Consider the following 16,051-nt stretch of genomic DNA (forward strand, 5'->3'; position numbering starts at 1 on the left):
TGTTTGGCTCAGAAGAATAAATGAATTTTTCTTCTGGCTGAGACAAAGTGGGCGTGGCCTATCCCTCATCTCTCTGGCTGCGTCCCTCCATTCACTGACCAGCACCTTAGCAGATGTATCACACATAGCAGGATTAGATACAGCCCCAGCATACAGTATCACAATGTAAGATTAGGTACAAAACTCCAGAAGATGGTATCACACACAGTGGGATTAGATACAGTCATCTGCTCTCATAACACTGTAGGATAATGTCAGACATGGAAGTGGGGACACCTGCTGCAGAAATCTGATAGTGAATGTTATATGTACTATGGAAGGACTACAGCTGTGTTGTGCTGGGACTTGTAGTCCTCCCCTCAGTGACTCACCCACTCTCCCTCATGCAGTACATTGGAGTCATGGTGGCATGTGCCTCCTGGGTGAAGCTCTGGATACTTGTCCCTCCATCCAGCTCTTCCCCTGCGCTGCTCCTCACACACAACACCCTCAGCTCTGCTTAGTCACCTCTGTGAGGGGAGGGGGGAGAACGTGCTGCTAGGAGGTGAGGGGAGGGGGGAGGAGGTTTTGTTTATGTGTGTGTCAGGGCTGTTATCTGATGCTGCTTTCAGAGTCTGTACTCTTAAAGGGAACCTGTCACCCCCCGTACCGGGGTGACTGGTTCCCGACCCCCCGTTAGAGACCCCTATACTTACCTCATCCCGCTGGGTCCCGCTTCTGGATTCGGTCGGGTCCCGGAGATCTCAGCCGCTGCAGCCCGGCGCGCGCGCTGAGAGATGAGTCCAACACCCATAGAGAATGACAGGAGAGTCCAGCGCTCCGTCATTCTCTATGAGCGTTGGACTCATCTCTCAGCGCGCGCGCCGGGCTGCAGCGGCTGAGATCTCCGGGACCCGTACCGAATCCAGAAGCGGGACCCGGCGGGATGAGGTAAGTATAGGGGTCTCTAACGGGGGGTCGGGAACCTGTCACCCCGGTACGGGGGGTGACAGGTTCCCTTTAAGTACAGATCTCCAGGGAGGGGGCGTGTCCAGCAGGAATGCAGAAATAACTCAGAGGCAAAGAGAGCTCTGAGGGGACTTTTGGCTTTATGTATTTAAAAAAACTGTTCATTTTAGGTTATTAATGTATATTGCAAAAAGTCTTATCATGACCTAAGCTAACTAAAACTGAAAGGTCAAAATATTTTATAGTTACGCTTTAAGGACTGGAGCAAATTTTATGAATATGACCTGTCACTTTATTCATTAATAACTTCGGCATGCTTTTACCTATCCGGCTGATTCGAGATTGTTTTCTCGTGACATATTGTACTTCACATTTCTTGTAAATTGGAGTCGATACTTATAACGAATCTTTATGAAAAAAACCAAAATAACGTGAAAAATTGTAAAAAACTGCATTTTTCCAACTTTAAAACTTTTCTGCTTATACAGAAAATAGTTATACCATAGGGCTGGGCGGTATACCGCAAAAATACCGATACCGTCACTGGCGTCGGTTAACCGACTTCAACTTAGCCAGGACGGTAATTGCGGTATTTTTGTATTTTTATGTCCCCGCGCCCATCCTGTCAGAGCCCCACGCGCGCGCACACACACACACACACACACACACACACACACACACACACACACACACACACACAAGCGGCCCGACACGAGCGCTGCACGTCATGTGCAGGGACGCCGGTATCGCCCGCACCGCCCCCGTGTGGTCCAAGCGACCTTCCCCCCCGCCCCCCCGTGCGCGCACCTGTCCGCCCTCTCTGAGGCCCCGTCCTGCCGCACCGTCCATACGCCCACCACCTGTCCGGTCTGGCGTCCCTGCTCACTGAGGGGAGTACAGGACAGCCACCCTCACGTGCTGCTGCTCCTCCAGCGCTGACACGGCCGCCTCCCTGCACACACAGGACAACGTGTGCAGCGCTCGCCGGCCGGGTGTGTGTGTGTGGGGGGGGGCACTCGGACGGGACTGTGCTGGTCCCCCCTCCCGGACCAGTCCTGTCCGAGCGCCCCCACCCGGCCGGCGAGCGCTACACACGTTGTCCTGTGTGTGCAGGGAGGCGGCCGTGTCAGAGCTGGAGGTGGAGGAGCAGCACTTGGGAGCAGCTGACCTGTCATCTCATCCCCTCAGTAACAGTACAGGATAGGAGGAATAATGGGCTGCAGCGGGCAGGATAAGTTATTGCTGTGTGTGGTATCCTGCCTGCTGCAGCACATCCATTCCTCCTATGTTACAGTCCTGTACTGTTACTGAGGGGACTACAGTCATACACCCATGTACCCCCCCCCCCTGTACAGTCATACACCGCTGTCCGCCCGCCCCCCTGTACAGTCATACACCGCTGTCCGCCCCCACCCCCACCAGTATAGTCATACACCGCTGTCCTCCTCCCCATACAGTCATACACCCCTTTCCCCCCCGTATAGTCATACACCCCTATCCCTATGTGCCCCCCGTATAGTCATACACCCCCTGTCCCCCCTGTAAAGTCATACACCCCATTCCCCCCCGTATAGTCATACACCCCTATCCCCCTGTATAGTCATACACCCCTATCCCCCTGTATAGTCATACACCCCTATCCCCCTGTATAGTCATACACCCATATCCCCCCTGTATAGTCATACACCCCTATCCCCCCTGTATAGTCATACACCCCTATCCCCCCTGTATAGTCATACACCCCTATCCCCCCCTGTATATAGTCATACACCCCTATCCCCCCTGTATATAGTCATACACCCCTATCTGCCCCCTGTATAGTCATACACCCCTATCTGCCCCCTGTATAGTCATACACCCCCTGTCCCCCCCTGTAAAGTCATACACCCCCCCCTGTATAGTCATACACCCCTATCCCCCTGTATAGTCATACACCCCTATCCCCCCTGTATAGTCATACACCCCTATCCCCCCTGTATAGTCATACACCCCTATCCCCCCTGTATAGTCATACACCCCTATCCCCCCAGTATAGTCATACACTCCTATCCCCCCCTGTATAGTCATACACCCCCGTCCGCCGTCCCTGTATAGTAGTACACCCCTACCCCCCTGTATAGTCATACACCCCTACCCCCCGTATAGTCATACACCCCTACCCCCTGTATAGTCATACACCCCTACCCCCCGTATAGTCATACACCCCTATCCCCCCCTGTATAGTCATACACCCCTACCCCCCATATAGTCATACACCCCTATCTCCCCCTGTATAGTCATACACCCCTATCCCCCCCTGTATAGTCATACACCCCTGTCCGCCGTCCCTGTATAGTAGTACCCCCCTACCCCCCGTATAGTCATACACCCCTATCCCCCCGTATAGTCATACACCCCTATCCCCCCGTATAGTCATACACCCCTATCCCCCCGTATAGTCATACACCCCTATCCCCCCGTATAGTCATACACCCCTGTCCACCCTCCCCTGTATAGTCATACACTCCTATCCCCCCGTATAGTCATACACCCCTGTCCACCCTCCCCTGTATAGTCATACACCCCTGTATAGTCATACACCCCTATCTGCCCCGCCCCCTGTATAGTCATACACCCCTATCCCTATGTGCCCCCTGTATAGTCATACACTCCTATCTGCCCCTCCCCCTATGTGCCCCCTGTATAGTCATACACCCCTATCCCTATGTGCCCCCTGTATAGTCATACACTCCTATCTGCCCCTCCCCCTATGTGCCCCCTGTATAGTCATACACCCCTATCCCTATGTGCCCCCTGTATAGTCATACACCCCGATCCACCCCCATATAGTCATACACTTCTATCCCTATGTACCTCCTGTATCGTAATGCACCCCAATCCATCCCCCCCATATAGTCATATACACGTATACACCCCCCATATAGTTATACACATGTATTCCTATATGACCCCCTGTGTATACACATCCTGTAGAGGCTATATACCTGTATATACACATCCAGGTCTCTGCTGAGACCCCTAATAATGACAAATAGTAATAATGATAATAGACTAACCATGGGTTGCTGTTCAGTTCTTTTTTACTTTTTCTAATCAAAATATCGCCAGTTTGGCATGGCAAGTGGGTGTGGTTTGCTAAAAGGGGCGTGTCATAATTATCGTTGAATTATCGTTACCGCGGCTACATGTGCGATAAACCGCGATATTGATTTAGGCCAATATCGCCCAGCCCTATTATACCACATAAATCATATATTAAATAGCATTAGCAACATGTCTACTTTATGTTGGCAGCATTTATTAAACTATATTTTATTTTTTTTAGACAATAGAAAGCGTAAAACATTAGCAGAAAATTTCCAAATTTTCTGTAAAATTTCAAAATTAGATATTTTTAGGAACCTGTTCAGGTTTAACCCTTAGACGACCCAGGGCGTAACTATACGTCCTGGGTGGTTCCTCCGCTATGAAGTGTGCTCCGGAGCGGAGCACGCTTCACAGCAGGTGGGGGCCGGCTGCAATCAGCAGCCGGGACCTCACTGGTAATGACACGCTGCAGCGATCGTGCTGCTGCGTGTCATTAACTCCTTAGGTGGAGTCCCCTGTCACTTACCGATAGGGACCCCCACAGTGTGACTGCGGGGGTCCCAATCGTTAAAACGGACCGCCGGAGGTCTCTCATTTGCCTCCGTGCGGTCCGATCGGCGTCCTACTGCACTGAGCCCGCACAGGCAGGCTCAATGAGCAGATCGCCGATAACACTGATCAATGCTATGCCTATGGCATAGCATTGTACAGTGTGAGCAATCAAAGTACTGTATGTAAAAGTCCCCCAAAGGGACTTCAAATGGGTAAAAAAAAAAAAAAAAAAGTTAAAACACTAACACACTACCCCAAAACCCCTCCCCCAATAAAAGTCTAAATCACCCCCTATCCCATTATATAAAACATATAAAAATGAATAAACAAATAAACATATAATATACCGTAGCATGCGTAATTGTCCGATCTACTAAAGTATAAAAGTTCGCGGATTACCGATTTTATGTTAATATATATATATATATATATATATATATATATATATATATATATATATAAAAATTATAAAAAGTGATCAAAACGTCCGATCTTCACAAATATATTAAAAACTAGAGATCATGGCGGAAAAAATGACGCCCCATACAGCCCCGAAGGTGAAAAAATAAAACCGTTATAAGCGTCACAACAGGCCCATTTTATTAATATTTAATTGCCAAAAAAAAAAAGGATTTCATTTAAAAAATATGTATATAACATTAGAGAATCTGTGTAACCTGCATATGGTTGTGTTCGGACTGACCTATAGAATAATTGTATCATGTCGCTTTTACCATATAGTGCATTACGTAGACACAGGAACCCCCCAAACATTACCATATTGCATTCTTTATTTATATCTTCATAAATAATATATTTGGGATTCCGTCATACATGTTATGGTAAAATGAAAGACGCCATTACAAAGTACAACTATTCCTGTAACAAACAAGCCATTACATGGCCCTGTAGATAGAAAACTGAAAGTGCTAGAGCTCTTAGAAGGGGAGGAGATAAAAACGAAAACACTAAGATCAAAATTTGCGCGGTCCACTGGGTCATTTTGGGCCTGGTCCTCAAAAGGGTTAAAGTGTATTTGAGGGGACTGTATGTTAGAAAACCCCAGAAAGCACCCCATTTCAGAAACTGCACCCCCCACACTCTGCAAAAGCACATCCAGAAAGCGTTTTAACCCTTTAGGGGAGTCACAGAAATAAAAGCTAAGTGTGTAAGAAATTTGAAAATTTTAATTTTCTGTGCAGAGATCTTATTGTAATCCAAAATTTTTCATAATTATAAACCTATTACCAGAGAAATGCACCCCAATATTTATTGCCTCGTTTCTGCAGTTTATAGAAATACTCCATATGTGGCCCTATTGCGCTATTTGAGGCAACCACAAGCCTCAGATATGAAGGAGCGCCCAGGGAATTTCAATGGCTCAGTTATATTTGGTCATTTCTGACTGTACCACTTCAGGTTAGCAGAGGCTCTGGGGTGCCAAAACCTAAAAAAACAACCCTAAAAGGGACACCATTTAGAAAACGACACCCCTCAAGGAATGTAACAAGGGGTGCGGTGAGCATCTGGACCCCACAGGTGCTTTACAGATTTTCCGAACAATATGGCATGAAAAAAGACAAAAGTATTTTTTTACACTAAAACGTTGTTCTAGCCTTCAATTTTTCATTTTCACAAAGGGATAAAAGGAAAAAAAAACAAAAAACATGTAGCACAGTTTCTCCCGTGTACGGAAATACCCCACATGTGGACATAAAGTGCCAAGCGGGCGCAGCACGAGCGTCCAAAAGGAAGGAGCGCCAATTGGCTTTTGGAAGCTGGATTACACTGGTATGGATTTTAAGGGCCATGTTGCATTTACAGAGCCCTCGTGCTGCCAAAACACTGGAAAACCCCCACAAGTGACCCCATTCTGGAAACTACACCCCTTAATGAATCTAACAAGGGGTGCAGTGAGCATATGGACTCCACTGGTAACAGGCACAAATGTAGAATATGTGGTGTGAAAATAAAAAATACAATTTTTTTCATTTTCATGTCCCAAATGTGGCAGTCACCAGGGGGCCATATCCCCATTGCCCCCCTTGTTAGATTTCTTATGGGGTGTAGTTTCCAGAATGGGGTCACATGTGGGGGACATGTGTGTCCTGGCCGCACAGAGGCTTTCTAATTGCATCATGGCAAGCCTCTAATGGGAATGGCGGCCATACCTATTTAGGGGTCCATATCCTCATTGCACCCCTTGTTAGATATCTTGAGAGGTGTAGTTTCCAGAATGGGGTCACTTGTGGGGGGTTTACAGTGTTTTGGCAGCACGAGGGCTCTGTAAATGCGACATGGCATTCATCATCCATTCTAGCCAAATCCAAAATCCAAATGGCGCTCCTTCCCTTCAAAGGCTTGCCCTGCACCAACATGGTTCTTTATGTCCACATGTGGGGTATTTATGGACTCGGGTGTAGTTTCCATAATGGGGTCACTTGTGGGGGGTTTCAACTGTCTTGGCAACACAGGGGCCTTTTAAATGCAACATGGCTCCTCGAAATCCATTCCAGCCAAATCCAGCCTCAAAAAAACAAATGGCGCTCCTTCCCTTTGGAGGCTTACCCTGCACCCGCATGGCGCTTTATGTCCACATGTGGGGTATTTCCGTACTCAGGGGAAATTGCTCTACACATTGTGTTTTTGTTTTGTTTTTTATCTTTTAGCCCCTTGTGAAAATGAAAAAAATCAAGACAAGATCAATGATTTAGAGTAAAAATTTTAAAAAAATTACACTAAATGTTGGTCTAGCCTTGATTTTTTTCCCATTTCCACAAGGGGTTAAAAAAGAAAATAAACGCAAAACGTGTAGGGTAAATTTCCCTGAGTACGAAAATACCCCACATGTGGACATAATGTGCCATATGGGCACAGTGCAAGCCACCAAAGGGACAGAGCGCCATTTAGAGGCTGGAATGGAGGATGGAGGCCATGTCGTAATTACAAAGCTCTTGTGCTGCCAAGACAGTAGAAACCCCCCACAAGTGACCCCATTCTGAAAATTACACCCCATAGGGAATCTAACAAGGGGTGCAGTGAGCATATGGACTCCACTGGTAACAGGCACATATGTAGAATATGTGGTGTGAAAATAAAAAATACTATTTTTTTCATTTTCATGTCCCAAATGTGGCAGTCACCAGGGGGCCATATCCCCACTGCCCCCCTTGTTAGAGTCCTTATGGGGTGTAGTTTCCAGAATGGGGTCACATGTGGGGGATTATACTGTCCTGGCCGCACAGAGAATTTCTAATTGCATCATGGCAAGCCTCTAATGGGAATGGCGGCCATACCTATTTAGTTGGGGAAAAGAGACAATTTTAATTTATTTGGGGGTATTAGGCCAATTATTAGTTTATAAGGTTGAAAATGAGAAAAGTCCATCAAATTCAACCTGTGTTGATCCAGAGGAAGGCAAAAAACCCTCATAAGGCAGACGACAGCAGCCTCATCACTGGGAAAAAATTCCTTTCCGACTCCATAATGGCAATCAGAATAATCCCTGGATCAACGTGACCCCTGAAATAGGAATAAGGGACAGAATTTAGAAAATGTGGAACTCCAATGACGTGTGGTACGCCTTGAAGCGATCCAGTATGCAGAGGCCGGGGTGATCAGGACAGGCGTCACACTGGAAAATGGTGTCCTTCCTGATCCCCCTGTTATGCCACACTCTGCACTTCTTCTGGGGTCTCCTGTTTTCCAGTGTGGGGGACATCAGCAGGTTAGATGCTAGGCTGCTGATAGCTGCCTTTTAAATCTTTTGAAGCGATTAAACATACCTCATATTCATCAAATATTTGGCGATGATGGAAATATGCATGAGAAAATATCCTATAGATCCTACGGCACACCGATCCCAATTTAGCCACGGATGACTCCTTTATGCTAACCCTGTAAAGACAACTACATTAATACAAACAGTGTGATACAGTTTTTATTTAAGTCTAGTAATAAATTATATATCAATAGACTGTATTAAAGGGGTATACCATAGAAACAATTCTTTTCACATCAACTGGGGCCAGAAAGTTATACAATCTTGTAAAGTACTTCTATTTATAAAACTCAAGCCATTCACTACCATTCCTGCAGGAAGTGGTGCATTCTTTCCAGTCTGACACAGTGCTCTCTGCGCCACCTCTGTCTATGTGCATTGGTAAATCCCTACAGAAAACCTTTTCTTGCTTTGGATAGTTCCCATCACAGAGCTGCCACAGAAGTCCACAGGAGTCAAATTGTGTTAATCTGGAAAGAAAACACCACTAACTGCAAGGCAAATAGCAGCTGATAAGTACTGGATTTTAATAGAAGTAAATTACAAATCTATAAAACTTTTTTAATTTGAAAGAAGTAACTTTCTGCTAGAGTATCCCTTTAAATATAATTGTAAACCCAGCCTTAAAAATACAATTGGTAGAGCCTTGTGTTTTTTGACAAAATTACCAACACAGTGATTCTAGAGATCCATTAAGATGCATTTCTATGAAGTTCTGTGTGTGTTGTACTATTTCCTCTTTCTTCACATATACATGCTTATGAAGTGCATAAAGAAAGTACATAATATACAAATGGACATAAAGTATAAATGTGCCTAATAAAATTTCCATTACTGGTGCATTTCAATGGATGGTGCATAAGGTAGGAATAACTACCACCAATGGTGCAGAAGGTAGGATGAACTACCACTGAATCAATTCAAGATATGTCCCAACTGAAACAGATTTTTTTTATTCAATTGCTATGGATGATTTATTTTTTTATGTATAAATACTGTTGAAATACACACAATAGGGAAAATTTATCAATATGTTTACCATAAAACTAGAGTAAAAATGTTGCAAATCTAGTGCAATACAGTATACATTATTTCCCCATGCTTTCAAATTTTGCACGAAAACACAAGAAAAATCACCTATTTTTCTGCAGGTTACATAAATATTTGCAATATATTTACACCAAGGCCTGTTCCAAAAATATTCATATTTTCTGCAATATTTTTATGGGATAAGCCCTTTATTGATATTGTTAACTTATACAAAATCTCAAATAGGAAGCACATAACCACCATAAAGTTCAATTTTGTAAAGCGTTATGCATCCCTTAATAACTGTTCATAGATTTCCCACATACTAGACAGCAAGCTTGCTGACAAGTAGTTTCTGCCACTACTTGGGCAAAAATAGAAAGTTTAAGCATATGTGTGTGTCAGTAAGCAAAAATGGGGAGGTACATATTGCTTTTATGTTTTCCTCTTTTTAAAGAAAAAAAAAATGTTTAATATTTTTCCCCCTTACAGGAAGAACTTGACAACTTGAGGATGAAGACGAAGAAAGAAAATATTTTTATTAATAAGGTGCCTTGAGATGGGTTTTAAGTTTTTGACCCGCATGTTTTTTCCTCTTACTCATATGTGGCTTAGCAGTGGAAGTCATTACTGAGGAGGAGCTCAGCTTGTAAAACTGCTAACGCTCCCCCCCCCATATTATCTGAGCACCTACCACTGGAAACAGCTGGGTACAGGTCAGCCCAAAATGCCAAAATATGGTGCCCCAGGACTGGTGTGGTTGCAGCCTGGCGTTATTAGGCTTGGGAGGGCAAATATAAATGGTTATTTCTACCACAGTAATGCCAGGCTGCTACTGCATAAGCATTGCATGATGGAAGATGCATTTTCTGGCCAGCACCATGTTGGATATAGTTCAGCTTTTTAAAAAACTTGTAACTATGGAACAGAACGGAAGCAGCTAGAAAGACGGGAGATGGCTCAAAATACTCAGGGAGACTTGGTGAGTAAGATTAGCTAGGTTTCAGAGCATTTTATTTTTTTGGTCTTGGGAATACCCCTTTAAAAATAATTGCTTTTAATTTTTTTTCCTTTTGCATGTGCACTATTATACATTCCATTTATCCATGGACCACTGATGTTTTTTCATCAATTTCACCACAAAAATATTTTTTCTGTTTCACAGTTTATTTTTGTCATCAAAAAGTACAATTAGTCCGGCAAAAAAAAACAAGCCACCATATCATTGAATTAAGGTTACCCCTGTCCATCGAAAGGCAATGAATGGAGTGGAGGCTGGTCCATAATATTAATTATGGGCACCATTATGTTTCTGTTCTCAGGAATCAGGATCTCTACCATCTGTCAGAACTCCACCATTCTGCTTGTTATACCCTATCCTGTGCATAAGGGATAACGTAAGATTGAGATACCTCTTTAAGTGGTTAAAGTACGGAAAAACAGATTTATGGCAGAAGCAGAGGAAAAAATATATAGTGTACACAGAGAAGAAGAACTTAGTAAAGTACAAAATTGATTAAATGGACTTGATAATGCCTGAAGAAAATACATTGTAGGAATAACAGAGACATGGCTGGATGACAGCTTTGACTAGGTGGTTAACTTACAAACAGCAATGACAAATTAAGGTGGATAGAAGACTCTTAAAAGGAGAAGTCCCATGAAATTGAAAAAAGGAAGGAAGACAGGAGCATGTGGGAAAATAATAAACGGAGTAAACTCACCCATCCCCATACCTATGTAGTGCAGCTCCTGGGTCCCGCTGACAACCACCGGATGTAATTTTCTGCTGCAATCATGGCCCCGCTGAGTGATTGCCGCTCAGCCAGTCAGCAGTGTTCCACTACAGTCACTGATTGGCCGAGCGGGCAGTTGATTTCTTGGGTACACGACGTTGGGGCTGGAAAAGCTGCAGGTGGCCGGCGGATGTAAAAGGGACCCAGGAACAAAGCTACGGGGCACAGGGACAGATGAGAATACTGTTCCTTATTATTATTATTATTATTTTATAATACTTTATTATCCCCAAAAAATCTATTTCACAGGACTTTAACTCCTAAAATCATTTAAAGGAAAAGAAAAAAAAAACAGGGCAATGTTAGAGAGGCAATACTAGACAGGCAAGATTAAGGAGCTAAAAAAAGAACTGGTGCAGGAAGGATGGGTTTGGGTTCATAGATAACGGGACCAACTTGTCTTTTGCCTACAGATTCTACTGTAGCGATTCCCTGCACATGAATTTGGAGGATACAGCTGTACATGGGAAGAAGATGGCTAGAGGGTTAGAGGCATGTTTAAAGTGGTATTCTAACATGAGGTAAAAAAATAAATGAATGTACGGCAGAAGCATAAAGAATTGATGACATCTCTGCCCTGAAGCCACCAAAAATCTATTGGTGGTCAGTAAAAAGTGCCTGCACCTGCTGTTCTCATTTCCTGTCTGCTCTTCTGCCGTGGCAATGCTCATCACAAGGTAGCAAGTTGTAAACAATCCTCAAGCTCTCCAAGTGTCCCTTTAGAGATATATATGTATCTGTGTATAGGACAGGGACATGGTAATGTAAGCTGGAGGGGCTGTTCAGAGATGTGACATCACTCAGAAGGGTGTGGCTAGAGCTCAGCTTATACCAGAATACCCCTTTAGGTTACGTTTACACGTACCGGATCCGCAGCAGATTTAATCTAAATAACTGAACATCGAATCAAATCTGCACCATCAAATCTGCTGCAGATTTGCTGCGGATCCTGTAGGTGTGAACGCACCCTTAGGCTAGAAAATGGGGGAAGTCAACAATATAAAAAAGACAGTAAGCTGGGACAAAGTATTAAAACTGGGATGGAGGAAGGAATTAAGGTTTGTGTTCACAAATGGTGTTCTTATTTTGTGCGATTTTTCCTGTGAATTACACAATTGTGGTAAAATAGTGCATTTTTTACCGCAATTCACTGCAAAATAGCAGGAAAATCAAGGCAAAAACACATCATAAATGGAAAAAAAACCCACGTGTGAACACAGCCTAAAACAGTCACTAGATATATGGAGAAAGAAGCAATAGATTAATACACTGAATTACATAAGCAAAGAACCAAATAGAAACAGCTATCCATGGTGTAGAAACCTCAATAAAGATTAAAATCAAGATAAAACAAAACGCATTTTAAGGCCAGACTGGCCTCTTCCTCAGGTATATATCACAACACACAGGTAGCTATACCAAGAAGTGGAGTCTAAGCGCCTTCTTGTTCTTAACCTTTTATCACTCTCCAGGATGCGCTTAAGTGTCTTCCCATTGTGAGCAGCAGCTAGTTCCCAAGAAGCAGAATCAGTGCATGGCACCAAGGACCACTCAGAGAAAGAACGGGCACAGCCATAGCATAACATTGATCAGTGAAATCCACGATCATTACGTAGAGCCTGCCTGTGGCAGGCTCTATGCAATGATCTCCCAGCTGACTGCACGGAGGAAGTTAAGAGGTGGCAGTCAGAACGATTGGAACAGTTGAGATCGGATAGTAACTGTCACGGTCTTAAATGTCGTGATTGCAGCACTGCAGGGGTTAATGGCGACCATCCCACAATCAGGGCGGCATGTCAATAACAGTGAGGATCCGGCTGCTGATAGAAGCCAGTCCACACTTCTCTGTGAAGTGAGCCCAGCTCCTGAGATCGCTTCACAGAGCCTCCGGACCTATTGGCATCCTAATCATGAGTCCTAAAGTGACAGGCTCCCAGGACATACCAGTACACCATGGGTCCTTATGGCGTTAAGAAAATAAATTAGCAGAAGTAAAAGAATTAGACGATTCCACATTGAAGACTCAAGAAACAGATCTATCAGTAAGTGTCATTCTTAGTAACTCCATTGCAGGTAGCAGCACAGAAATAACATGTTTCGGGTACAAGGGGTCTCTTCTAGATCTAAAACATGTTGTTTCTGTGCTGCTACCTGCAATAACGTTACTAACAAGGGTACTTACTGATCCATCTGTTAAGTTTTTTTTTTTAACCTTAATTTTCTCCTGGATCCGGAGAAGGATTAGATAACAATGTATATTATCAAAGCTATGCATGCAGATCACACACACATACACAAACACACACACACCACCACCACCACCACCAATCTAATGATTGCTGTACCAAATAAGCTTGAAAGCTAAAATTCACAACTTACCTACTAGGAAAATATTTATTGCTATTCAAAAGACACGCAGCACCATCCAGTGTGTGTCGTGTGTAATCTATAGCAGGACACTAAAGACATAAGAAAAAACATGAGATTTGTTAAAAAAATGGTGTTTAGTGTACTATATATATCTACAATTTACACTAAGAGTGAATAAAGAAAAAGCATTCAGTAGGAAAAGCTAAAAAAAAAAACAAAAAAAAAAAAAAACTTTAAGAATATCCTATTCTAAATCTATCTGAACCACTTAGTGTTGTCTCCAAGACTTTGCTTGTGCTATGCTACTAAGGGTCCTATTAAACAAAGTGATTTCTCGTTTAAACCAATTAACAATTGCAAACAACCACTTTTGTTTGGGACATTTTAATGTATATATTTACAGCATTTTGTAATAATATGATTAAAATTTTCATTGTATGGCTATGATTGGCTGCACAAATGTCGTGAAGTACCAGGTGTATCCCATATAATGCAATGCTTATTGGCATAGTGTGGATAGGCTGAGAGGAAGCGCATGCACTAGGGTGAAATGGTCCGTTGCCTTCTTTTCTACATCTGTTATGACCATTATGAATTAAAGATATGAATTTGTAATATCATCGGTGAGTGCCACAACTAATTTCTACACATGGTTTCGTTGAATGGACTCTTTTACTTATATTGTTGAGCACCACCGACTGATACTGAGCGTCACTGCATGTTTGGGTCAGCAAGTGTTTCACATTCTGGCTAATTAGTACCGGAAAAGGGGAGTAGTGCCGAGGATCTCTCCTTGCTGGTGTATACAGACCTGAAATCGTTTAACTTCTTGTGGTTTACTATGTATTATGTTAAAGACCCTTCCTACTATCACCAACACATGTATAACAATAAACCCTTTGGGTTTGGTCCTGTGACATTGGGGTTTGCTGGGCCATTCTATGGCCCCCCTTCCCTGCTTGTGCACACTTTGCTGGGGTTGGAGGTCGATGACCAACACAGTGTGGTTAGTGTAGGGACTGTGAACCAGGAGACCTGCCGAATGCCCAGTCTTGATTATTCTGCAGGTGAAGCGTGTAGTGTCTGGTGAATGTACGAGGTGTTGACTATGTAGGTGCTATGTATACACTATGTATACCGGCCACTTTATTAGGTACACCATGCTAGTAACGGGTGGTCTTCTGCTGCTGTAGCCCATCTGCCTCAAAGTTCGACGTACTGTGCGTTCAGAGATGCTCTTCTGCCTACCTTGGTTGTAACGGTTGGCTATTTGAGTCACTGTTGCCTTTCTATCAGCTCGAACCAGTCTGCCCATTCTCCTCTGACCTCTGGCATCAACAAGGCATTTCCGCCCACAGAACTGGCGCTCACTGATGTTTTTTCTTTTTCGGACCATTCTCTGTAAACCCTAGAGATGGTTGTGCGTGAAAATCCCAGTAGATCAGCAGTTTCTGAAATACTCAGACCAGCCCTTCTGGCACCAACAACCATGCCACGTTCAAAGGCACTCAAATCACCTTTCTTCCCCATACTGATGCTCGGTTTGAACTGCTGGAGATTTTCTTGACCATGTCTACATGCCTAAATGCACTGAGTTGCCGCCATGTGATTGGCCGATTAGAAATTAACTGGTAACGTGCAGTTGGACAGGTGTACCTAATAAAGTGGCCGGTGAGTGTATATGCTCAATTGAAGCTCAAGCTTTTTCTGCTCAAGATGTTGAGATGGCTCTTGATGAGTGGGCTGTGATTCCCAGAGGTGATTGTAAATCCTAAACCTTGTAGCTTCTGTGATGGCTCCCTTGATCCATCATACCAGAGCACTCTTAAAATTTTTTCCTCTTATTCTTTCCCTGGAATTGGATGAAGATATTCTGATCCTTCCACCAGGTGTTACAAAGTGTCGAGATGCTGAAGAACTTGACATTTTAAAATCTTGACATTTTAAAGCAGGGTGGATTTGTTTTAAATCAAACTGATTTAAATCACGATTTAAATCACGATTTAAATCACTAGTCCGGAAGGCTTGATTTAAATCAGTGATTTAAATCAAAGTTTCTACCTAAACTAGTTCTTGCTACTTTAACATGCAAGTAGATGAAGATTTTTAGAATCACTTTTTATATTACTTTTTTCTCCCCAGTTTAATGGGTTAATCATTCATATTTGGACACCACTGTTCTGTTGTACTTAGGAAGGAGAAAAATAATCCTGAACTTAATAACAATTTAAATGGATTTATTCAACTGAAACAATAACAACATTACAGCATACGTTATTTGCTTAACCCCTTAAGGACAGAGCCTGAAATGGCCTTAATGACAGAGACAAATTTTATGAATATGACCAGTGTCACTTTAGTCATTAATAACTTCGGGATGCTTTTACCTATCCGGCTGATTCTGAGATTGTTTTCTCGTGACATATTGTACTTTACATTTCTGGTAAATTGGAGTCGATACTCATAACAAATCTTTATGAAAAAACCC

At 43.3% G+C, this 16,051-nt stretch overlaps 1 protein-coding gene across 2 annotated transcripts in view; it reads right to left on the bottom strand.

Moving 5' to 3' along the window:
- The window catches only part of MOB4 (MOB family member 4, phocein), a 116,198-nt gene that overhangs the window by 13,438 nt on the left and 86,709 nt on the right, over positions 1 to 16,051 (bottom strand). For both annotated transcript variants that reach the window (XM_069985336.1, XM_069985335.1), the window contains 2 exons: positions 13,573 to 13,652; positions 8,373 to 8,484 (listed from right to left, as the gene is read on the bottom strand). In XM_069985336.1, coding sequence (XP_069841437.1) covers positions 8,373 to 8,484; positions 13,573 to 13,652 — 192 coding nt within the window. The remainder of the gene's footprint in view (positions 1 to 8,372; positions 8,485 to 13,572; positions 13,653 to 16,051) is intronic.

The sequence above is a fragment of the Dendropsophus ebraccatus genome, chromosome 9 (genome assembly GCF_027789765.1).
Source record: "Dendropsophus ebraccatus isolate aDenEbr1 chromosome 9, aDenEbr1.pat, whole genome shotgun sequence".
In the NCBI taxonomy this organism is placed as follows: domain Eukaryota; kingdom Metazoa; phylum Chordata; class Amphibia; order Anura; family Hylidae; genus Dendropsophus; species Dendropsophus ebraccatus.